General features: G+C 36.3%; 1 protein-coding gene across 5 annotated transcripts in view; it reads right to left on the bottom strand.

Annotated features, from left to right (window-relative positions):
* Positions 1-6717: 6717 nt before the first annotated feature.
* The window catches only part of fam49bb (family with sequence similarity 49 member Bb), a 61617-nt gene continuing 41709 nt past the window's right edge, over positions 6718-26625 (bottom strand). For 2 of the 5 annotated variants that reach the window (XM_066723451.1, XM_066723452.1), the window contains exons 3-12: positions 23471-23553; positions 19515-19636; positions 17699-17804; positions 15740-15876; positions 14266-14343; positions 9927-10043; positions 9564-9643; positions 7949-8075; positions 7772-7842; positions 6718-7496 (exon numbers count right to left, since the gene is read on the bottom strand). In XM_066723451.1, the coding sequence (XP_066579548.1) occupies positions 7433-7496; positions 7772-7842; positions 7949-8075; positions 9564-9643; positions 9927-10043; positions 14266-14343; positions 15740-15876; positions 17699-17804; positions 19515-19636; positions 23471-23543 (975 nt within the window). In that variant the 5' untranslated portion in view covers positions 23544-23553 and the 3' untranslated portion in view covers positions 6718-7432. Of the gene's footprint in view, positions 7497-7771; positions 7843-7948; positions 8076-9563; positions 9644-9926; positions 10044-14265; positions 14344-15739; positions 15877-17698; positions 17805-19514; positions 19637-22262; positions 22346-23470; positions 23554-26625 lie in introns of those variants that run through there. The other 3 variants (XM_066723447.1, XM_066723448.1, XM_066723449.1) reach the window with 2 other exon arrangements.

The raw sequence follows: 26625 nt of genomic DNA, 5'->3' as shown, positions 1-26625 counted from the left end.
CAGAGAACAGAAGAAAGGTGGATTCTTGATGTGTACATTTAAAATAACCTTTTTATATAAAGGCTTTTTTCAGCGACCCTTTGTAATAATTCTAGAGTAAACCAAGTATGTATTGACAATAAAATGGCTTGCAGGAAAGTTTCCATAGGTTCCTTGTCCATTTCCTGTTTTTTCTTTTACAATTAACATGTCTCTTGAACTTGATTTTTTATTAACCACGTCAGCAAAAAGGAAGGATTATGGTCATCTATTTTTAAATGGGTGCTTTGCATAAACTAGCCACAGACTAGGCACTTAAAGAACAAACAAACTAACCCTCATAGTTTTTTTCATTTTTTTCTCAGTTTTTGCTAAATACGCCATTCAATTCCTCTGTGCACTTCAATTATCAACTATTGTATTTGCAATTTTGACAGGTTTCATAAGGACATAAAAACTACAGAGGAGATGAGGTATTTTAGCTCAAAGACAGTTGTCAGCAGCTTAATGATCCATGAACCCAATTAAGATTGAAAACCATCTGTCATCCACACTGACTGGGCATTTTGTTCCACACACCCACAAGCCTTTGTCTAACATAATGCTTCCTGTTCTCAGAGCTCAATTTAGTTCCACTTCATTTCCTTCAATGCACTTGGGCTTTTTCATGTTAACCTTGAAGTGACAGACAGGATTGCTGTGCTTGAGACAGATTTTTGAACACCTTGTTTATCATGCAAACTTTACTTTTCATCTATGTACATATGACATACCTATGAGCACTAAAATCTTTCTGGTTGCACCTACAAAAGGCATAGCAAATTGGTTCAGTACAAAACAGCTGGTGTAAGCCGAGTTTATGCAGAGTATTAATGCTCTGTAAAGGCTGCAGTCAACATCTCATTGCTGGTGTACTCTTCTCCCCACTAAAGAAGAGACTCAGATTACAAAGAACCTCCCTGTGTTTGAATAGCTTCTGGCTGGGTGGTCAGTACTGTGAATTAAAGGACCTGCTCTGAGGTCAGAGCAAGTAAATAACATTTATTTACTGATTGCATTTCCTGCTTTCAAGTTCAATGTGTTAGGGCTGTTTTATGCTTACAGACAAATGCTGTATGTCAGATACAGAAATGTGTCAATTTTGCTCATTGGTATGTGAACTTGCGACAGATGTTGACATTTGTCAACATTATCCAACCCTGGGTATTTTAGGATTGCAGATTCAAATGAAAAATCCTTACAGTGTCACAGCTGATGACATCATTCCAACCATCGAAGACATGATCATAAACATAAAACCTTAGAGGTATTTTATTTAGTTTAAGTATTGCTTGCTTTTAACCCCAATCCAACAGCCACAATAACTCTAAAAACAAGAGGTCAAAGGTCATTTGAAAGCTACAGAGGCAGTTGGCTTGGTCTGTTTGGCCCCTAGTCAAGGTTAACCCAGCATGAATCTTTGCGGTATGGGAACCACTGGTCTAGACAAATTGACTTAAAGGTCACATCAGACAATTTTGCAAATATAAATGACCATGATATTTAAATATTAAGTGTCTAGATAATTTATTGTTGTTTGTTATGTTTGTTTTCAAAATGGTAATATTGATATCACAAAATGCTTTTGATGTCTTGCTGAAGACATAAAATGTAAAGAATCTGCATTGCACAACCTTTAAAGTTGGTATAGGAAAACATCATTGTTGACATTGCAGCCTGACAATTGTCTTGTCAGTTCTTGTAAAAACAAAAACAAAATATGTTCCAAATTTTCCTCAAATGGGAAATCCAGGTTTGACAAATCCAGAATTTCAGACAAAATTATGTTAATTAATTTGGATCGAAAATTGAAAAGGAAAACAGACAATTGCACACTTTTCAAGCATTCTATTATGAAAAACAATTAATTTTAATTAGGATGGAACATTTTGAACGTAGTGGAATTGAATATAATTCTGTGACATTGACATTGGCAGTCAAAGGTCTGTGAAATAAACAGATTTTGATTGATACATAGGAAAGAGCTATGGTACTACATTGGGAGTATCCATGGTAACCTAGACTCTGCTGGGTACAAAAAAATTAGAATAAAATCCAAACAGACATATAGTGTACAAAACAAATCAGAATACAATCTCACCAGACCACAGGAATTCAATGTAACATATTAGTAGTAGAATATGAATCAAAATTCGAAATACTATAGTATGTATTCAAACATTTGCATTACACTTGTTTGCCTACACAAAGGTACACGATTCTTCCTGCTTTTCTAGTGATTTTTGATGACATGGAGTCTGCTAATCTGTGATACAGAATATGGACCAGAATTCCACAATTCCGTAAAGGTGTGAATAGGCTTTTGCAAAATCATGTTTGTAAATGAAATGTAAATATCCATGAACAGAAACAAATCCCGAAGCTATGTATTATCAGGTCTAAGTCATCTGGTCATAACAAGAAACACATAGACATCTGAAAGGAAATATATATTCATAAAAATGATATGTGTGTGTTACTCAGGTAATGAAAACCTGAAAAGGCCACAGGCACAGCGCTCTGAAGGGATACCACAATACAGAATAGACTTTCCATAAATTAAAAAGGGAGAGAAATAAGTTAAGAATGTTTCAGAAGGGGCAACATTTGGTAAGTTAATACACTATGCAAGCTGATGATTGACTTTTAATAATCAATTCATTTTTTCATACCAATTTATATCAATTAACGGCATATCTCAGACATTTTCTTTTCTTTTCATTTTAAAGCAGTGTTTACCTGCCCCTGAAATATTTTTTTCAGCAAAGAATTCTCATGATTCACATATATCATATATATATATATATATATGACAATATAGTTGAAAGTTTTGTTTCGAACTACAGAAAATACATCAATAGGTTTTTGTGGATATTATTACACTATACTCCATGAAAGTAATTAAAGAATCTAACTATGACACACACTTAGGGAATTACATGATTCATTCACATCAGATTGGCAGGATGAAGCTCTTTAAACAGTTGTCGTCCTTCCTTTTTAAGGAAGGGCAGACGTTTCCATGCAGTATTTGGCGTTTTTGCAGTATTATCAGCTGGTTGGAGGCAGTCAGTGAGGAACGGGCAGAGGCCCAACATTCCAGCGCGTTCAGGGCGCTGAACACCCAGCATGCCAAAGGAATGTCGGCCATGTTTTTCCCAGCTGTTGGAGTTACTCAGCACTGAGTCAGGGAGATCGCTGTAGAGGAGGAGGTGGGGAGTTCGAGAGACGGGGCAGTGGACTCAGGATTCCTTATCTCTGAAGTAATAGCAAGATGTGGAAACAGGGTATTTATTTTAAAAATAAATATATATATATATATATATATATATATACACACACACACACACACACACACACACATATCTACTTAGTTTATAGTGTTGCTGCACTTTGAAATTAATTGCACTTATGCAGTCTATTTATATATATTTGCATTATTAACGGCTCCTTTTTGGCTTCCTGTATTTGTTCTCCTAGCTGGAATAATGAGTTGTACTGTCACACTACTTGACTCAAATGTGCCTTTAGGCAGTCAGTGTGAGACTTCCATTCTTTCACAGAGGGAAAGCTAGCAGCTTTTTCATTCAATTAATAAACTACAAATGATAAACAGTATCCATTTGTTTTCACTAACTTTTTTTTATGTAGCCAATCTCACATTCTCTTTCAACAGCTCAAAATATTTTAAAACACATTTATGAATATCACGTTAATTAATACTTTCACTTATCTTGTCTTCTTTGCATTGACAACAATGAATATTACATTTCTGTTAAACAATACAACAATTTGATAAATATGTGGTCTACAGCTAACAGTACAAAACACCAAGATGCTATCTAGAGTAACAGTGACACCTTCTGGTACTTTCATCCTGTATGAATATTCTGCACCAGATTCTTTTTAAAATGATTTAAGAATTACTTAATCACTAATCTTATGATTGAATACGTGTGTTGAAAACTGATTCAGCCCATAGGACACGGGGAAGATTCTTGTGGACTGAGGGGAGCTGCCTCTTCAATCCAATGCAGTCTTTGCATGAGTGGTAGTACGATTATTTCAAGCATGTTTAAAGGCGATAATGTGTATCTATCTAATGTATATGTTACTGCCAATAGCCAGGCACAGCTGGCAGTGCCCAAAGCAACAATGCCCAGCCATTATTTTTGGTCAATGTTGCAAACAGTTCTATTACATGACTCTTAAATTTGCTTTTTATCTTTCATTTTATATAATAAAAGGTTCACAAAGTACAGTGTGCAGGCTGGTTTTATACTTTATACAGAAAAGCTGCATTCAATCAAATGTCTAATACTCTTATTTGAGTCTTCTGATAAACTCTTAATCTAAAATCTTTCACTAAATGTGCTAGTTGTACTGTTACCAAAATGCATTTAATAATCCTAACAGATTACATTGACTCAGTGTTACAGGAACTGTGATTTTGGATGACAGAGCACCCATACCATCATACTTTTCCTTCACTTTTGAAAGAGCAGTAAAATAGGAGGTAGTAAGAAAGAAAAAAATCACGTCAACATCTTGGGGAAACAATATGAATAATAAGGACAAACTGAGTCATGACAATCATTTAATGGATTATATAAAAGGTCTCCATAACCTGAAGAAAGCATTTCAGCATCTCATCCACAGCAGGGACAGGCACATCAAGCAGAGAAGCCCTAACATAGTCAGGCACCTGAGTCTATCATCTGGAAACAAAGCAACTATTGTCCTACCAAGAGCTTGGCTATTAAACTAGCTGAGGTACAAGAGATGGTCAAAAAGCTTCACCAACTTAACCAGAGTAGACTGCCAGAAATGCTGGCCTACAGTCTGGTCTGGTAAGCCAATAAGGTGCCAGCAAAACTTGTCATGACTGAATATCCTCTCTTTTAAGAGTGTGTCTGTAAGTTTACACTGTTTATTAGGACTTGCTGGGTCTCTGGAAAGCAGTGCAACTTCAGCTCCCGCACCCAAAAAGCAATAGAAGCCTCCACAAGTGATAAGGTGCCCAGTCCCAAGGCCTCTGCATCATGTGTCACATACAGAGCCTGGGAAACAGGGTGGGACCACGATGATTGAAAATGTAGTTTCAATCGATACCGACAATGACAAATGACAATGACAGAATCCTACAACCCCGCTCTTGGCATTTCCAAATCCTGTCCACATGACCTGCCGTGCACACATAATGAATCCTGTGGAAGAATCTTTTAGGTGCTTCTCACAGGTTTTCTACATGGGAGGTGCAAGGAAGAGAAGGCACTTGAGTTCTTACAGCGGAGCTTATAGCCTCTGGCACAAATCTAGTAGTGCACGGTAGAATTCCTGGTACATCACAGGTGCCTAGAGAGTCTGCATCAAACGACACAGTATAACATGCTTTCCAGATTACTGCAGTTGCAGCTGAATATTTTAGCAGAAAACTCCAAAATCATTCTTCAGCTTAGCATTCTTTTTGAAAGCTAAGCCTGTGATACTTAAAGCTTTTGACTGCCTTGAAGTTTTGCTGCAAATAAAAGCTAGGATCATGCTTTTTGGTGATCATGAAGGGACAACTACCTGTGTTTGCCTAAATGACAAAAATGTACAAAGATATGCAATTCTGCTGATGGGGAAAGACGCAACAGCATCTACAAACTGGTGCTGTCAGCCAGGAGACGGTCGATGTCTGAATCAAACATCAAAGCCTTGAAGTTTTTATAATATAATTCATTTCAGTGTGGTCTCACACGGAGACATTTGATAGTGTTTGAGATTAAGAAATGTGGTAAACAAAACAAGTGAATATACAAAAGGAAACCGTTACGGATACTGCAGGGAGTTGGCAAACGTTTTATGCAGACTTAAGCTAGCGCACTTAATGGGGTTCCCCAGCACTGCCCGAGCATGATCAATGCAATTTGCAGAGATACATTTTGCTGGTGACACACAGTAACAAGATACCAAGTGCTCCCAGATCAGGGACACTGGCAGTGAAACGGTAGAACACCGAGACCAATCTGTAATGTAATACCAGAAAGTATAAACCTGGGATCACCTTTTGATGACTTTGGGACACAAAACACCTTTCTGGATCAAACTACTCAGTTTTACTGTGTAATGGAACATCTTTGAATTGAAAGGGAACCTATTATTTTTATAGAATTCTTCCATCTTGGTGAAAAGTAAACTTGAAACAAACCAGATTCATTTACACTGATTTCACCTTTGAAATCCTAAAGCCACAAGAGGAATGAGAGATTTTTTCTTCAAATGGATTAGAGATTGAAATGCTCTATGAAGCATGCAGCACTTCAATTTTAAGCACATTTACGAGGCTCAAAGCTTAAAACACCACATCTGACATTATTACGGATCTCGGGGGGATAAGAAAGCTTGCTTTTAAAATATTTTGATACATTTTAATTAATTTTTGTTGTTCTGTAAGGTATTTTTTGGTGGCTGCATCTTGCAATTTTTTAAATGGAGAATGACATACAAATCCAGCCTAAGACCATTAATACAAGAAAATATTTAAACATGCACCACTGTTGACAGGCTCCCAGATCAGTAAACTTTGGACAACTTTAGGTGAAATGGAATCATGATAACAGAAAATATAGTCAGGATGCAACCAAGAAGCATACATATTGCAGAAAGAAAACACAAAACTGATACTTCCTACCAGATATGACTGTAAAACAACCATTAGAAAACCAAAAGCTTTTTTTATTTTATTTTGTCCAACAGCCATTCGTTGTACAATTACATGCATTCGCATTTTATTTCTGTTACGCACACGTCACAGTTTTAAAGTTAGTTTCAAATTGAGAAAATTACAACACACTCATACAAAAAACTAAAAAATATGAAATAAAAAATATTTGAAACATAAACAGTACTATTTTTAATAATCAATTCCATTGTGCTGGGTACCATTTGTACAACAAAACAGATAATTTAAACATTTTATTCCTCAACTTGTTCACACAATCGAGCAGGAAAAAGAAAAATCAAAACATATTAGTTCTTAAATAGCAGAAAGAGGCAATTCTGTCATGCAGAAGAAGCAATATTAAATATTAGTCAGACAAAAATAATATATCTTTTTTTTCATTTTCAAGTCAAATTACTCCCCCCAAACAGACAAAACCCCAAAACATTATGCATGAATAGCTGCCACTGGATGTATGGCCTTTCGGAAACATAAGAACCATTTTCAGCATTTTTTTTAAACAAGATTTTGGCACAGAAAAAGACTGAGCTTATTTAAATAGCAGGATTTGTTTCTTATAAAAGGAAGAAAAGCAGTTGCAGATTTTTTTTTTTTTTTTTAAACATTCTGTGCATCAAACCATCCATTATTTGAGAATACTGTCTCCCAAATCGTATATGTAGCCAGCTCATATCCCACAGATCTGTGTTATTGCAACATGGTCTTAATTTGCTTGGAGGTAGTCTCATCATTCAAATGCTTTGTCGTGTACCTGGGTAGAAGAAAATGTGCTTATTGTTTGCAAATGCATCGTGAATTATATATACAAAATATAACACACTTTCATGGTAAGTGATAAGGTTTGAAAAATATCACAGATGCATTTTTATAAGCCAAATGTGTAATTATGACTTTCATTGAGGGGTGTGCGAGAGTAAAGGGAAAGGTAGGGGTTGCAGAGGAATATAAACCAAATGATCTGGATCTACCCCAGTGCCCCATATCAGTCCCAGACGGGGTAATCAGTAACTAAGAAACGTGACTTACCTGAGAGCATTGAGTAGGCCTTCTACAGTGTTAGGAGGCTGGTCTTTGAGTACTTTGATACACCCTTTCATCTATAACAACAACAAAACACATTTGCATTTTAGATTTTGACATTCAAAATGACATGTAAAAATTGTACTTTTTGTCGAGGCCCACACTGTTCAGAGAACCACTTACATCGATTTTCGAGGTCTTTGCGAACGCTCCAACAGGGTGGACGTAATCGTAGAGTATGATCACCCCCACCATGACCCTGAGACAGAAGGACGCAGTCTCCTCACTGGCAAACCTGCTGCGGTACTCCCTGCCAAAATAAAGACAAAACAAAAAAGTGAACGGCACTCTGTAAGTGTCAGCCTCAAACACTCAAGCCTCAAATTAATGAAAAAGGAATAAATACATACACAAATAAATGAATAATCCAGAAGTGGAAACCTATTTGATTTTGTTTTAATTGAGGAGTTCTATTTTATGTACAAGATAGTTTGAAGATCAGCAGGCAAAATGTTTCAGGATTTGCCCTTTAAATTTGTTTAAAGGAAGCTATATAATCTTTAATTCTATGTTTCTAGTAACACCCCAGACATGCTCTTGTGGATCCCACTGTGCAGAATATACTACAGCTAGCAATTTATTAGTAATTAGTAAAGCTACTTTTCATTAAAGATAACAACAGACTGGAGTAGAGGCACAAGGAACACTTCTACTGCCAGATGAAATGCTACACTTTTACAACAAGGATTCTTTGTGTAGAAACTATTTGATATGAGCAAAGCTCTCACAAGTACTTAAGTTGCTTGATTTGCAGAACAAAATGCTTGGACCTGACACTGTTGTCTGCACATCATTCTCTTTGTTTTTATTGTCTTCCTTGTTACTTATTATCAGATCCCACTTATACAATTATCAAGTTTGTTTGAAGTTTGCCATTTTCTGGTGGGTCAAAGTTTTAATTTTAAAATGACCCTTTGTCACTAAAGTGAGAATAGCATGCCGGGGGTTCTCTGCTACTCAGCAAAATATTTCATACTTTTAAACATTTAATTTTAATGATTTTAAATGTATAGGCACATATTCATTACTGTAGCCTTTGTTTAGATAAACTTTGCATAGCAGCAGTCTCTAAAAATGAGCTTGTTTAACCAGTTAATCCACAGGTAAACTGATTAGAAGGGAAGTACAACACTATATACATTAACGATGTTATGAAGTTTTTTTTCCCAATAAAAATAGTAAATATAAAATGACATGGTACAGTGAATGACACACAGAAATCAGTAATTTAAGTTCAATTTAAATATATCTATCTATCTTTTTCACAATACAATACAAATAAAATATGAAAAGGTAGTTGACCACTTGTTTGTTTGAAGACATTTTCATAGTACAATAGGTAATATGCACAAGAGCTAAACTGCACCATAACAACCCACTTGTTATTGTTGACTGTGTAGAGAAAATATATTGTCATAGGTTGGTTAAACTTGCAGTAATGTAATCCAACTGTGTAGTACTGTAGAGTGTTCTGAGCAATTCTAAAGGCAGTTGTCATGAACTGTTATAAATTACTCCCGAAATCTGTGTTTTTAATTTTTACCCACTACTCAAACTTCTCTGTATGAAAAGACATATGGATGCATATAGGAGTGTAACTCCATTTGCTACAGTACTTGACATGCATGTCTGTATTGGAAAACTACCTAATAGGTTGTTAAATAAGTAAGACAACACTCTTTAATTCAACTTAATGAAATCAGGTATACGAAGTGGAAGAAAAGGGAATGGAACTTACGGTGTTTCCAACATGACTTTGCAGACACTTGCCATTGTGCTTAAGCAGTCTGTAGTATTTTCTATGGGTAAGTTCTTGTGCTGTTTAAAATGCAAAAAAATATAAATGTTAACACTCCATTACAGGAACAGTTCACAGTGCAAGAATTATTCAACTTCATCATCTAATCTGAAATCAGGTAATAAAACTTACATTCATTAAAACAATATTTAAAATTAAACATACATAAATGGTCTCTGAATTATAACATTACATTCATAAGAAAGGTAATCTGGGAGAAAAATTAATAAAAATAAAACTCAAACAAAAAAAGCCTACTGCACCTAGAACTAACTAAATTACTAACTAAAGCATCATACTTACTTCAGAGACGAATTTTGTTGTGGCATCACTTAATGTCTTCAACATTGGCGTGGCTTCAGCGTAGAAAAGAGACATTCGGTTTGCAAGTTCATTGTTAACTTCATTTTCTCCCTCTGCCTGCAGAGAGATAAGTTAAATATGCTTTAAGTAAATTTTAGATAATTTTTAATAAAGGTCTTTCACAACATATTATATTGATTAGCTGATGCTTGATGAATTAAAAAAAAATGGTTTTGTTATTTCCAAAACAATTTTATAAATATTAAATATATGTTAAGGAAAACGTAACACTCTCAATGGCTAATAGATGCTGTGAGTTGGGACCAAACTGCATTAAATTTTTTGAAAATGTTGCTAATCATGAGAGGATAATTTAAAAGGTGAAAGCTTTACTGAATAGCTGATTTATTCTTATGAATACCTAATACAACATTTCAGTCAGGACATTTGCTCATATCTTAATACATCTATAAATAATTAAAATAAAAAGGACACATTCTGATGACTTCACAGAAAACCTGCACTTTTTTTTTGTACAGGAAAATCACAGCTTACATTAATGAAAAGGTATTTCTCAATTTAGTGACCAAGGATTAAAACCTGAAATAACTAACAAAAATAATAATCTAAAACTATTGCTAAATCTTATTTCTCCATTTCTAGGGAATAAGAAAATCTCCAAACACGTTGAAACTAAAAATTTGTCACACCAAAAATATACAATATGTTGAGATACAATTTTATTTTACTTTTTTCTCAATGTTTCATGTAAAATAAGCACATTTTAAATTATGATTGATTGACTGATTCAGTTCCTACTTTTAAGAGCTACAAAGATACATAGTTAGAGGTAAATTCTTAATTATATCTGTCTGTTTGAATAGAATGTGACAATGACCAGCACACATGGACTGCAGTTAAGGCAGTTAATCTCTGTAATTTTCCCCCCTATTACTGTAAAGCACCCCAAGCTTTTAACTTTTTATGTAACTGAAAACTAGGACTACGAAGCTTGAACACTATCAATAGCATCTGAACTTTCACCTCACTTGAACTTGACCATTTTTAAAGGAGATCTAGAAACAAAAATAGATATTCCAGTGGCTAGAATAGCTGCAGACCCTCCCCCTCGATTCAATTCACAGTCCACTGCTCCAGAAACCGTGCTTCCCTTCATCCCCACACCTCCCTTGAGAGAGAAACTTACAACAATCATCAGGTGTGGATCCACCCCACTCCACAACACTGCACATGGATGGCTTAAAATATTTTTAATTGCTATGTGTTTTCACTTCCTACAGAACAATGCAGATCATATATATATATCAAACTGTAATATTATTGTAATGTTTTCCACTTATAGAATAAAGGTAATTATGTTACATTATGTCCTATGTGTGCCTAAAATGAACAATGACAATAAAATGCATACTATTATCCATCTTTAACAAGGTACGGTTTTCTCATCGTTGCTTGGACACCTTGTGCTAGTAACCTTTAGTCTACCTCATTACCTGGGGACAGATCCTACAGTTTAAAATCATCCTTGCAGGGTGCTACTGTGCTTTTAAATCATAAATAGATATAATATTCCAAAGAGGGGAAATACCCAGAAACTGTAACACTCAATGTACTTTTTTTTAAGACTAGACCACCAGACTTTTAGGCATAAAGACAACCACCATGAGATGTTACTTTGACACCGTATTAAAAATAACATATACAGCTCTGGAAAAAATTAAGAGACCACTGCAAAATGATCAGTTTCTCTGGTTTTCCTATTTATAGGTATGTGTTTGGGTAAAATGAACATTTGTGTTTTATTCTATAAACTACTGACATTTCTCCCAAATTCCAAATAAAAATATGAATGGAATGGAAGCCATACATGTAGAGATGCTGATTTAAGAACAATTTGCAGTGGTCTCAATTTTGTTCAAGAGCTGTATATTATATTGGAAGATCAAACCATCTGATTTAAATCACGGATTTATCCAGATATGTGACAAAGCATCTGCGCTACCAACATAATGTAAATAAATGGCATTTATACAGAAATTAGTCTACACACATACTACATGAAGCATAAGAGCAAAAAACTGTAAAAAAAGACATACAACAATATGTATACATGTATATATGCTACAAGCTGTAAATAAGTAGTCTAATACAAAACTTAAAATATAGTGCATTATATAGCAACAGCAGAGCAAAAAAGAGCACAGGATACTTGTTGCCAGGAGCGGATAATAATAAAGAACACAGCAACAATGATGACGCAGAAATGCGTGTATTTGGCTATTTCCTGATTATACAAATCTATTCAAACTTAATAATAAACAAAACGTTGAAAATAATTGTGTTTCTGTAAAAAAAAAAAACATGTATAGATATACACTCACCTAAAGGATTATTAGGAACACCATACTAATACTGTGTTTGACCCCCTTTCGCCTTCAGAACTGCCTTAATTCTACGTGGCATTGATTCAACAAGGTGCTGAAAGCATTCTTTAGAAATGTTGGCCCATATTGATAGGATAGCATCTTGCAGTTGATGGAGATTTGTGGGATGCACATCCAGGGCACGAAGCTCCCGTTCCACCACATCCCAAAGATGCTCTATTGGGTTGAGATCTGGTGACTGTGGGGGCCAGTTTAGTACAGTGAACTCATTGTCATGTTCAAGAAACCAATTTGAAATGATTCGACCTTTGTGACATGGTGCATTATCCTGCTGGAAGTAGCCATCAGAGGATGGGTACATGGTGGTCATAAAGGGATGGACATGGTCAGAAACAATGCTCAGGTAGGCCGTGGCATTTAAACGATGCCCAATTGGCACTAAGGGGCCTAAAGTGTGCCAAGAAAACATCCCCCACACCATTACACCACCACCACCAGCCTGCACAGTGGTAACAAGGCATGATGGATCCATGTTCTCATTCTGTTTACGCCAAATTCTGACTCTACCATCTGAATGTCTCAACAGAAATCGAGACTCATTAGACCAGGCAACATTTTTCCAGTCTTCAACTGTCCAATTTTGGTGAGCTTGTGCAAATTGTAGCCTCTTTTTCCTATTTGTAGTGGAGATGAGTGGTACCCGGTGGGGTCTTCTGCTGTTGTAGCCCATCCGCCTCAAGGTTGTACGTGTTGTGGCTTCACAAATGCTTTGCTGCATACCTCAGTTGTAACGAGTGGTTATTTCAGTCAAAGTTGCTCTATCAGCTTGAATCAGTCGGCCCATTCTCCTCTGACCTCTAGCATCAACAAGGCATTTTCGCCCACAGGACTGCCGCATACTGGATGTTTTTCCCTTTTCACACCATTCTTTGTAAACCCTAGAAATGGTTGTGCGTGAAAATCCCAGTAACTCAGCAGATTGTGAAATACTCAGACCGGCCCGTCTGGCACCAACAACCATGCCACGCTCAAAATTGCTTAAATCACCTTTCTTTCCCATTCAGACATTCAGTTTGGAGTTCAGGAGATTGTCTTGACCAGGACCACACCCCTAAATGCATTGAAGCAACTGCCATGTGATTGGTTGATTAGATAATTGCATTAATGAGAAATTGAACAGGTGTTCCTAATAATCCTTTAGGTGAGTGTATAGTGCCATTCATGGTAGGACTGAAAAGTGATTGAATTAGTTCAATATGTCGGCAGCAATATCTTGATTGATGCATAAAAATAAACACTGTGCTGTATAAGCAAAATACTATTGTTTTCTATGAAGTCAATGTGACGGCTTCTGGCACTTCTAGGTAAATTAGAATGCAACTTATTTTTGTGATCCTGCCTTTCAAACAATGTCAGCGTATTTAAAATGCATATTTAGGAAAAGTCAAGGACAGACAACCATATCTTTCATAGTAATTATAAAAATTAAAGTGTAACCTGGTAAAATGATGGCCTTGGTGGTTCTAGTGTTAAAGGGATATCATCTTAGAACATTAATATTCATTTTTTTATTTACCATTCACACATGATAATATATACACTGTAGGACTTGACAATATAAAGTAAAATATTCTGTGCATGCATGCTTTTAATTGGAAAAGCAAGGTCATTGCAATTACAAGCCTAGGTACCTCCCTGATGAGGCGAACCTCCTAATGATGTTCTGCAGTTACATTCCCTTGTCACCAATGAAGAACCAGGAAATCCCTCTGCATGCACAAAGCAAACCCTGAAATTAGGACCCCCTGAATGAACCGTGATTAAGCCTATTAAATTCTGTTACTGCACAAATCTCATTATTCTCACTAGCCAAGGGCAGTGCTGTATCATAAGGGCACTATACATTGAAAAAATGATAAAAAGAAAGGACTTACTGGAACATTATTAATCCGCATGCGATTCAAAGTTCTTCTGTAGTAGCTGAAGTCATTCTGTATCGCAGGATTTGTCATCTGTCAAAATCAAAATTAAGAGGAGCTCCATGAAACCAGACAGAACACTTACAACGATATTATCACAATTGTATTCGGTCTAGGAGAGAATAGACTATAATTTTCTCCTCTATATTGGGATTCATCTGAACTGCCTGAAGCTACAGCTAAAGATGAAAAGCATGAAAGATATATTATATGACAGGCTTTTTAAAACACGAAGCATAATACACAGGAAAAACAAAAAACAAAAGAGCATGCTGTTCTTATCTTTAATTGCTTTTTCAGAAGAGTGGGAAATTAAACAAGGGACTTTTTATGAATTGGTCTGAGTGTTGCCCACTTTATTATGTCCTGGAATAGTATCTGTGTTGGGGAGGGACCATAAGCATGCAGATATCTTAGTTTATTCCACCCAATTGCAATATAGTTATGTATTTTAAGTTAATTAAATTAGATTTCTCTCAGAGGTAACTTTCTTCCTTTGAACTTTTTGTATTTGTAAACTCAGACGGCTGACTTTCCTGATGTCCTGCAAACACCGGCGATTATATGATGGAAATGTGAATAAAGTCTCACAGAAGGCAGGGCAGATTGAATGGAGAGGGAACTGAGGAGTATCTTGAGACATTATGAAAGGTAAATCCATGGTGTAAACCAAGGGAACATATCTTTATTACTTTTAATAATATTACAACAATAATATTAATAATAATAATAATAATAATTAATTAATCATCATCATCAGCAACAGATACATGAACACTTCAAAGATGTTCATTTTGTGCTAGTTTATTTGAAAAGTCAAGTAGTCAGCTATTTTCTACATGAAATTGAATAATTCCCAAAATGTTCTGGGTACTGTGTTCATTATAGTAACAGTTAAATGTTAAAAAAGTTTTTACTAAGGTGGCTACTGTGTATACCATAATAAGCAATATAAAGGCAGATAACCAGTAATGCATTACATTAAATACTGATAATGCCAGTTTGTACCAAATATCCTGTCTCTTAGATGAACCCACTGAGGTACCATTTGATGGGATTACACAGTCATGCTTGGTGTAAAGACTGCTGCCTTGAGGACGTAGGGTGAGCTGTCAAACAGTACAGGTTGACAATTAATGAATGGCCGAAGGGTTTCTGGATACAGATTTACACTCCGAGACAAGTTCAGCCAGGCTTCATTTATCCGATTAATTACTCACTCACTAGGACACCGTGGTGCATTCTTAGGATGCTTCCCTGCAACAGAATGCCAGTATAAACATGATGCCGGCCTGCCAAAAGCCTCTGATTATACTCAAGGTAGATTAAACAGCAACCTACATACCCTGCTGCATTGAGGATCTCCGTGACAAAAGGTTGGAGACCCCTGCTCTAGGCTAAGAAAACAAGAGGCAGAAGAAAGCCTTACCTTGAGCTCATCGAAGCGGAGTGTGAAGTGGAGGATTTCTGCAAACTGTTTGGCAAGGGCCTGCTCTCGCTCCAGGTGTTGAGTGGGGCTGTAAGGAGTGCTGGTTAAGGCACCTAGAAGTCCGTGCAAGGCCGCCTCTGTCGGGAAGAGATGGGAAATTATGCAGCGAAACGTGCAAATGGAACTCATTGATATCATAGAGCTAGTTAAACGAATGTTGTTTTGTTTTGTTATTCCCCACAGTACTATTATGACAAGAAAAATAACCACAAACGCATACACTGGTTAAAACGTCTTTCTTCGTTTCTAATGTGCCTTGAAACCAAGTAAACTTGAAACTGAGCGTGTGGTCATTTATGCTAGAGGTCAGTTAATCATTTCTGTGAAAAAATATTGAAAAGGTTATCTGGGAATACATACCCAAAATATACTCTTTATACATAGCAGCCTGAAAATAGTGCTAAACCACTGAAATGTCATATTTACAGTATTTTAGAAATGTTCTATAAGCTTAAATTGATAGTCTTTTTACTAGATCAATGGGCGAGACAACACTAAGAGCATAGAACAAATTATTTAAGACACAATAATTGCCTGCCTCGGCCTTTCATGCACTGTGGTTAAAGAGATTCAGGCTAAACCAGAGAAAAAAATGTGGTGAGCAAACTAAGACGGGATCAATGGTGAAAATGTAAACTAAAACTGAAATAAGCAAACTTCAATAAACAGAAAGAAAGACATGAGGATGCGAGAACTGAACAATGTAATTGCACAGTCATACTGTAATAACATCGTCAACCAGGATTTTTATTACTCACCTTAAATAAGTAAACAAATTTAAAAATAATTAAGCATTATTTCAGACTCCAGTTAAAACCATCACATTTTCAAAAAGGAGACATTTGAAGCCTGATCCCTCTACCAATTGAGCTTCTCAGTTTTAATGAAGAGAAAATTTAAATGCAAACTGCAAATCAGACGCATCATCAGGAATCAGATCAAAAGGGAACAGTTACAAGCCTAACTGTCACAACTTGATCTCAAATTTGCTTTTCACAGTGTACATGAGCCTGCAAATGCGAAGTAAATCTCGGCCTAAAAGCTTTAAGCGTTTTGCTGCTCTGTTGACCATAACCAGGTCACCACTGTCAAGGTGAAAGTTCACACTGCATCACTATGTTATGAGTAGAGTAACTGAATCTGCTTGCAATGCCAGCCTTGCATTTTTCAGGCATGTCAAATAAATTGTTACAATAGTCAAGTAACAATTTTTAAGTAAATATTCTATATATGAAGCCCAGTCTACCTTTTAAGAGAGAACACCATCTTATGGTTTTGAAATGTAAAATGTTGTGGAAAATATATCAAATACAACCCAAAATAAAAATAAAACCAAAATATTTGATTACAATGACTTCTGTCCAATTCAGCATGAAGAATACCAACACATGCATCCTTATTATGATTGGTTAAATGTATGTTTCCTATCAGCTTTTCTTCCTCCCTAAAAGACAGGGTCTCCCTGTATAAAAGTCAGACTGCCACGGTCTCGGTAAACATGCTCTGCCGATGGAAAAAGCCATGGCTGGCATCATGCATAAAGTCTTCTGAAGGCCTGTTAGTTCAATGTAGTAGAAAACAAGGAAAGCGGTGACCTACTTTATATTACGTAACCAGCTGTGGCGGTAACCAGTTTATTCATTGACTACAGTTGCCACTAATATGGAGACCAAGGGTGCAGTTTCTAGCACTCAAAATTACTCAAGAGTCACTGTCAATGCAATGCAAGCACATATTAACTAATGGATAATTTTCATGCATTTTATTTCATAGATAGGATTTGAGTAAGTAAACCGTGATATTAACATTTTAGTAAATATAATCAGTTTATATATGTGTAATTAGAGAAACACAAATCAAATAGGTCATTCAGATAGCAAAGTCACGGTTTGTACTCACCTAACCTCTGAGAGAATTCGTAAAATTTCTTTAGCTTGCCTACTAAGGGAACCACAGCGCCCCATGCTTTCTCTTGTAGGTTTTCATCATTGGGGTGCTGAATTGCCTGTTTTATGAGGAAAAACAATAGCATTAAATACCTGGAAAAGGGCAACTATTATGAAAACACTCATTGATATTGGAGAAAATAAACCTTTTAACTGTGGGAGGGTAGTAGAGAGGGAATACACTGAGCTTGGCAAATTCTATTCAATCCAGTAATCTCCACCTGTAATGTCATAATACTAAAGCAAGGATTCTTTTTGGAAAGACAGGACATACATGTTTATGGTTTGAAGTGTGCAGTTGTAAGTGTATTGGAATCACTCCCTGCATTTGTAAAACCAATAATGTGAATGGGCATGTGAACAACATGAGCATACCATACGGAGACCTAGCCAGTAGGTTAGTGTGGTATGTTGTGGTACTGTTATGTGTTTGTGAAACAGTGAGAGAGAGAGAACTAGGTCACAAACATGGGTATTATGACAATAACTAACAAATAAGTAAGAAAGCTACCTTATTAAAACATACCATTGGTCTCTGTTTAAAGGGCAAACAAAAATTAAACTTATTTTGCTCTCAGATTGCATTTAGTCATACAATATTCATATGCTCCAAAACATCTTTAAAATGCCACAAAATCAGTTTTGCTGCTGCATTCCAAAAACCATCTAACCTTTTGCACTTTATGCACTCATAAAATCGATTGAAATCAGGTCTTGATATTAACGGACACACTGGAAGTAGTGTATGTGTGTGTCACAATGGTAATTTCCAACAAATGATAAAGCGATATGATCACCCTGTTATGACAGACTTCTGGTTCACTACACTATCCACAAGCACACAAGGTCACAGTGTCACTGCATATGCTGTTATGCTTTATTATAGGAATAGGAACTTTTCTTTGTCCCCCTATGCAATACTGCTTTCAACGTGTCAGTAAACATGAGGAACCTGACCACTAGAGGAACAAATCCAGGAGCTCCTGCAAAGGCGGTGCTGGGGGTGGAGTAGGGATGGAAAGAAACAGAAGCAGGGGAAGTACATTTGTTGTTGGATAGTAATGCTTGGGAAAGCAGAAGTCAGGCATGAGTTTGCATCCCATATTTGAGTCAGGTTACATTGCCTTGTTATTATTTATGTATAGTAACAGAACTGAAACCACACACTTTATTTACATATATTAATTTACAATATACAGTGACTTCCCCGGTTTAGCAAGGCAAATTCCCAATTTAAATCTGAATGATTCTTCAATTAAAATGAACTTTAAGATCATGTCCTATTGCAGAATGCCCTGATGACCATGCTCACCATACAATTTTCAATATTGGGTGTTGATAACGGTGTTCTAAATTATTGTGTGTTAGTAAGGCTACACACACTCATTTAGCACAGTAATTCTTATTATATAGCTCATGTACATGAAGGTTTATAACAATTATTATTAAAATCTTACTATATGTTGTGGATTAAATTAAATGGTCACATTTTCAGAAATATTTATTGGTTGCCATTGTATAGACAAATGTGTACAAAAATTTATTGCAAGTGAACATTTTGATGTTAATTATTTAGATCTTATTGCAAATCCCATCCTGCAATGAGAACAATTCACTTATTTTATTGTAATCCTGAATTTGCCCTCCAACTATAAATTAATCCAATGGTTAATTTTACAACCAATCTGCTGCATACTTACTTATATTGGATGGCATGCGTTTCAGCTACCAACATCAGCATAAAAACTAAAAGTTAGCCAGGAAAATACCTCTCGGATTTCTTCTCCAGCTCCCTTGTAAGACTGCAGGTCGTCTAGGATTCCAAGAGCATCTTTCAACACTACATTCACCTGGTCCCATACCTCCCTCTCCGGCTCTGTGGGCTGTGCATCTGAGCAGAACAACATCAGGGTCAAGGTTTATTTGTGTAGCGGCTTACAGACAATCACACAACTGGGCATGCAGTCAAAGACACAACTGTCTCAAAGACAGTCAGCATGTTTGAGGTTGATATACAAGCACAGTGCAAGGAGGGGAAAGATCTCAGCCATTCACTCACTATCACAGTACAGAAATATCAATACATGTCACATCCAAAGAAACACAGCCAGCTGCTCTGCAACTCTGCCCTAGTTGCCAAAGAAGAGCAATATTCATCATGTATGTTGTACTTGCACACTAAACCTGGTGGAAATACTATATGGTTGCACATAAAATAGGATCGTCATTTTATGTTTTGCCAATGCTATGGCTTGGCAGCAGAACAAAAGCAATTTTACCACTTGGAATGAAAGCTGTGTTTTAATGCTCCTTTGGTTTAAAATAAATAATGGGCCCGACAAATGTTTCAGTTTACAGAAGGGTAAGGGAAGCCTTTTTCCACTTATAACCGTCAAAACATTTTGAAGACTGGAGAAATAGGTCTCCCAACATTCTTCAAACAGTCCTTCTCCTTTTAATTTCATTAGCAAATATGGGAACTTAATCCATTTCTACAAGATGTCCGTAAAGTAAGTCAGAAATCCAAATTCACCTTATATGTATTAAGACATTTTGTAAGGTTATTTTAATGGACTTTCAGACAACATTAATACCATTCATACAATAATTGTAAGTATTTGCTGGGCATCCACACATGGGTAAACCTTCTATTCATATATCAATTTGTTTATTCTTAAAAGTAATATTAATTAGTTACTTGGCTAATTATTAACCTCTGAATGACAGTGGGACAGAAGATTTATTTTAAATAAGTTACTGGTTTATCAACTACCAACATAAAATCACAAATTAAAAAACTTATTGCAGTATGAATTTTCATTTTGGATCACAATTATGAAATTAAAACTGTTTAATTAAACCAATACCGATCCAAAACAGAAAGTTGTTGAGCCTGGCAGAAAGCTGGATTGGAATAGTTAAGTCAAGTGCAGAAGGTTTTTATTAAAATACACTTACTTAACAATTACATATATACATTTAGTTTATGGAATATTGATTCAGCTTAGTGAGTATCAGATATACTCAATTTCCAAGAAAAAGTCTAATTTCTACCACTCCATAGATATTTATCAGTAAGAAGTGGCCTAAGTATTGGCACACCCTGTCTGAACTCAAATATTTGTGTCTATTGTATGCTTGATTAAGGCTTATGTCTGGCAGGGGCATCCAAAACAACTTCAGCATTAAAAATGGGTGACTTTTGTTTTATCCTAAAAAGGGTAATTTGAAGCAAGTATGTGAATGCAAATTATTTTGGGGGGCTTGGTTTTCAAAATTCCTTAACACAGCAAAAAAGGCTAGGGCTTCCTGAAGGCAAAGTTATCTGCTTCTGTAACATTTTTCTCGGGGGGGGGGGGCGGGGGCCCTGATTAACAGTGAACCATGCAAGGATAGACAAGCCAGTTCAGGCCCGAGGATACTCGGATGGCTGACAGAGAAACAAGCCCCTTCTCTGCGGTTTGATTGCTATTCCAGACAATCCCTATGGCAAAAGTGAGAGCAGAGTGGAACATCTTTACTGGCAGATATAGACTTTCAGACTCACACAGACATGGTCGGGGGGAGGGGTGTGAGCGAGCGTGTAGTATAGCAATGAACAGGCTTAGCACTGGCTGGAAGCAAACAGGATTCACATACAGTAAAGCTATTATGCACTGTGCATTTTGAAGAACACAACCTTAAAAAGATCCTCTTCTTGAAGGAAAGCGGTAATATGTTTGACAAACCCTGTTCCGGAATTACTTTATTAAATGTCTTGGTGTGACTGAAAACATATGTGCTTCCTCATTGATAAATTACAAATATTGTCATATAGAACCCATATGTTGTACTGTGCTATGACCTATTTCTTACATTTGTATTGTGTAGTTTACTTTTCATTAGTTAAAATTCTTCACATTCCAAAAATAATCAATATCTAGTGCTATTCACTATAAACTAGGCATTTTAAAAGACATTTTTAAATGTAAAGCTTTACAATGCATTCACTCCTGTTCTGAATCTGTAACAGATTGCCCCCCAACTCCATTGTATTTAAGAAAACAAATCAAAAAATCATGGCAGTCTACAAACATGAAACTAAGTATGATGAATATTATAATTACTGCAAAATTGTGAATGACAGCTTCAGTTGGCTGCATTCTTATAGTTTGCTGCTTTACTGGAATAGCCCTCTGTTATGGAATTTGGAAGAGGTTTCATTTTGTGGTACAGAACTAAAATTGTGGTGAATGCTTTGTAAGTCTTAACTATAATCCGACATTTACAGCATAAGGAAAGCTTTTGTAACACATGCGATAGATTGGATCCTGAGGGGGACTCGGATCCCAACCCATCGGCACACTTTGCTGAGCGCTGTTAGCGGTTATGCACATATAGGCTCTAAGGCATGCAAAAAGCTTATGCGGGTGATCGAACAACAAGCGGCACACAGCTAACACAGAATATGGAATAAGACGAACAGGACTTGGGGGGAGAGGGGTGAAAAAAATAGAAAAATAAATGGTAAATCTCACTTTCAAAATCAAGGAAAAAATTTGGTCCCTGTTCAAGGTCTGTGCAAGTCAAAACTTTAAGAAGGTTCCCCATGTTAAGGTACCTGTTAAGACAAGAAAAGAGAGAAAGGTTCCTCTTTATATGACAGGAAGTTACCGAAATGGTGGGATTGGAGGGAGTGAGGAGAAACAGGGTGTGGAGGAGTGCAGGCCTGCTTCCGGCTCCATAGAGCCTGTTATCAGCTGCAGACACCTCGGCCTGCCCAGATGCACCAACTGTTGAACCCCATAGATGCTGTGTGGTTTTCCTGTGAGCGGCGAGACTTGCCAGATGTCACTAACGTCTGCCCAATTCGACACCCCCTAAACCCCACAGAAGATACGGAGCGGTGACCAGTTTACAGGAATCGTGCTAATTTTATGAAGAATTCTAACTGAGCCGACCTTAGTGAGATAATTCCCAGCTGATAAGCTCTTGGGAAATGCTTCAAAGGGTAGTTTAAACAAATCTGCCTTCCGCTGATACTTAATTTACTTGTTCTTCCCCTTACTGAATCCCCCGCCTGCCATGATTATTGGAGCAATTCATTCTTTGTGGCCTCCTAATCCTCAGGGTATCTCCTGGGTGAGGAATCTCTGCAGGTTTTTTTTTTTTTTTTTCTCTCCTCTTCTTCCCCCTACCCCCTTTGAGGTGAAGAAATAAGCTGCACCAACAAACACCCAATTCATAGCATTTTCAGAAGAAAGCTGCTGGGCACAGTCCTACTCGCCTACAACTATCTGACCTAACACTGGTCTTCTGTAGGTCCTTATTATCTTTCAGATGGCATGCCCTGCAGTCTTTTCTAATTAAAAAAGAATATACAATATATTTGGTCTGCTACAAAGTTCTGGACTGTGAAGTGGGACTGTATTATTACAGTCTGTTCAAATTCACACCTAGTTTTGTATGCATTAGGAGTAATCTTAAAAAAAAAAAAAAAAAAAAAAAAGGTTCAAGTTAAAAAGGCTCAGTTTAAATTTTTCATAGGAAACCATTGTATATTGTAGCTGGCCACCCACAGGTTACAGACATGTAGAAGGAAAAGAAGGAAGTTATTGACTGTTTCATTAAGTTGTGCAACAGAAAGCACATGCAGCCTAGGTTAACAGGTGATCTCCTTCCCCCACACGTTGCCTAGTGTTCACCAGTGGTGAGAAGGGCATTCCACCATGGTGAGGAGACTTACTTTCAAAATCCAAGAAAAAAATGGCAGCATTGTTGTCTATATCCCTTGTTAGCACTTTAATGAGATTACCCATGCCAGCAAACCTAAAAACAAAAGAATGGCAACATTATTTAGTTCCACAACATGGGGGAGTGAGGGAGGAGTTTTGGGAAAGTCTCCCTTCAATGTGTATCTGCTGTAATTTTGGAAACCACACTATGAACACAAGGGAAGTGGTTCTGGTACAGACTGGAGGTGCATCTTGTGTTTATGTACATAGAAAAAAATACATTCTGAAAGCAATTCTGCGTAATCACAATTCTGCGTAATCGCACAATTATGAAGAACTGTCAAATTATCTGCAACATCGGAACAGGTCTATTACGCTCATCCCAAAACAAAACTAACCGCAAAAGACTGACATGTCTGCAAATTTACCACGTCTGTAGGATCCTCCTCATTTGATGATTGTGTTAAAATGGAACACAAATGTACAACACTTAAAGATCGATCACACTTTGTGTTAAACCAGGGCCACAGAACACTTAATAAGCAAATGTAAAGGGTTTAATAAAATGGTGTTAGATACCTATATTAGCACTTTTCAACTGCTTGGCTTTTACCTATAACAAAACCAACCAAAACAATGTTTCTTAAGAATAAGAAATGCAAGTAGGTCATGCTCATATCTCACTGATGTATATCATAATAATAAGTGACAAGTAGACTAGTCACATTAGAGAAATGCTGCCGTTAGGGTATATAACATCTAAGCAGGTAACGTGAAGGATTTGAACATATCTACGATGTGAAATAAAGCATAAAGTACGGGTTGTAAACACACACACAAAATAGCAATGTACACTATATAATTTACATGCTATACATTAATGGTGAAGGCAATATTCAAACTATTTACATTAACATTTTGAGGTTTCCTATTTGTTTTCTGCCACTTTGCAATATATTCAAATTACATATCTTCAGTCAACTGATTTACGGTGAAAAGTAAATAATGAAAAGAACACACTCAAAATATATCCTTGTCTCTTGTAAATGAACATGAAGAGCCCCATTCCCAGTCAATAGTTGAGGTTGTTTATATACAGTGAGGAGTGGGACAAAAACCCTCCTGAGATGTGTGCAAACCTGGTGGCCAACTACAAGAAACGTATGACCTCTGCGATTGCCAACAAGGGTTTTGCCGAAGTCGAAGGGGTCAAATACTTATTTCCCACATTAACATGCAAATCAATTTATAACTTTTTTGAAATGCATTTTTCTGGATTTTTTTGTTGTTATTCTGTCTCTCACTGTTAAAATACACCTACCTTAAAATTATGGACTGATCATTTCTTTGTCAGTGGGCAAACGTACAAAATCAGCAGGGGATCAAATACTTTTTTCCTTCACTGTATTTAACCAAATATCCTGTAAGCAAAAGGTCCCTTCCCCAAGTATCTACTACACACCCAGTGTTGCCACAGCTTTATTCACCCTCTTGACCTCTCCATATCCACCCACCATCACATTAGTAATCTAGTAGCTCTTCATTTACAAATGGGTTTTTTCCTTTTAACTTTTTAAATAAATATAGATGTGCCCTGAGATTAATAGATATGGTTAAAACAAAGTCAAACTCCATCACAAATTGTAATATGGATATGCATTAATGTATTGTTTTAATGATTTAGCAGGGAAGAGACATGATACCAACATCCTGATTACAGGAAGCTTAGAACCAGTTAAATACATTAACATATGTTCTCTCATTTCAAATGCAGACTTCTATTATATATTGAATCATCTTTTGGAAGTAATAGTTATTTCCTCTCGAACAGACAAAAGGTTAAGAAAACAAATGAGCCTGTCCATCACATTCCTTCCAGAATGTATACATTTAAAAAATAACATTGACGAAATTACCCAGAAACCCTTGGTCTGGCCTATTTAGGCTGGGGACATTAAAGGGAGACTGGGGGAGATATTGGCTTGTACAATGTATTGATAGGCCCATCATTTCATATAAAAAGGCTGTAAATGTTTCAGGCTATAAAAACATATAGCCTATGGTGTTTGCACTCATCAATTAAATGCATCGAGATAAGATCTGAAGATCTTCATACATGGTTTTCATTTTAATTCACACATCTTCAACTAAATAGAACTTTTACTTTTAATCCATTCCAGGTTGTGCTAAACATTAAAACTAAACAACAAACAGTTCACTAAAATGTTTCTGCTGGTTTTTATTCCAGCTGAACTCTCAATTAGGTTCATTGAAAATAGGCAGTGAGAAAACTAGAAAAATCATTAAAATCAGATTGCAGAATGTGCCTTGTAGTCTGGACGTTGTCAGTTCAAATCTCGGCTACAACACAAGCCCACCTTGATTATAAGATGCCAAGCAGCATTACATAGTTTGCCTGGATCTTTCAGGGTTTAATGCAATGAGTTAAACAACATCTGGGTTTCTAAATAGGAGAGCAAGAGTAAAAATAATTGGCGATTCTAAAGTGGGGAAAAAAAATAGCTGAGGGTGCCGTTTTAGATTAAGAAGTGTAATAAAAAACATCCTTCTACTGAACAGAAAAAATCATAAAATAAAAAATAAAATGCGTATACAAACAAACAAAACTATTAATGGTTTTATGTTTTCAAAAATTGTAAAGTAACAGTTTTGTTCTGTGGAAGTTTCTCATCAGTCCGTTACTGCCATCTTGCAGACAAGTCTTGCCTTAATCCTGAAGGCTTACACTGCAAATCCCAAATCTTCACAACGGTAATTTAATTAGCAAACTAGGGTCATTAAAGGACAGGGATTTACAGTTTTGAAATGGTGTAAATATGCTGACCAGACTGTTTTGTTACAAGCAAAACTTTATTTTAGATTGTTTAAGAATATTAATTGTTGCTTTCAAAATAACAAGAGTGCTGCATAGGAGTATAATTGTTACTTTGAGCTAAGTATGAATGAAAAGGTTATTATGAAAATAGTTTATTAGAGGCTATTTCAGATAGTGACTCCCGTATTTCTGTATTAATTATAAGAACATAGACATTATGAAACTACAAATGAAGTTGATGTGTAAACACGGTGCGTAGAGTACAATAAACACACAGTGGCAACAATTATGTTTATAAACACTTTTGTAAACTGGAGTCACAGCAAGAGT

Source organism: Amia ocellicauda, chromosome 2, assembly GCF_036373705.1.
Source record: "Amia ocellicauda isolate fAmiCal2 chromosome 2, fAmiCal2.hap1, whole genome shotgun sequence".
NCBI classification, from domain to species: Eukaryota; Metazoa; Chordata; class Actinopteri; order Amiiformes; family Amiidae; genus Amia; species Amia ocellicauda.
Note: the sequence above shows the minus strand (reverse complement) of the source record. Positions and strands in the feature narration are given on the sequence as shown.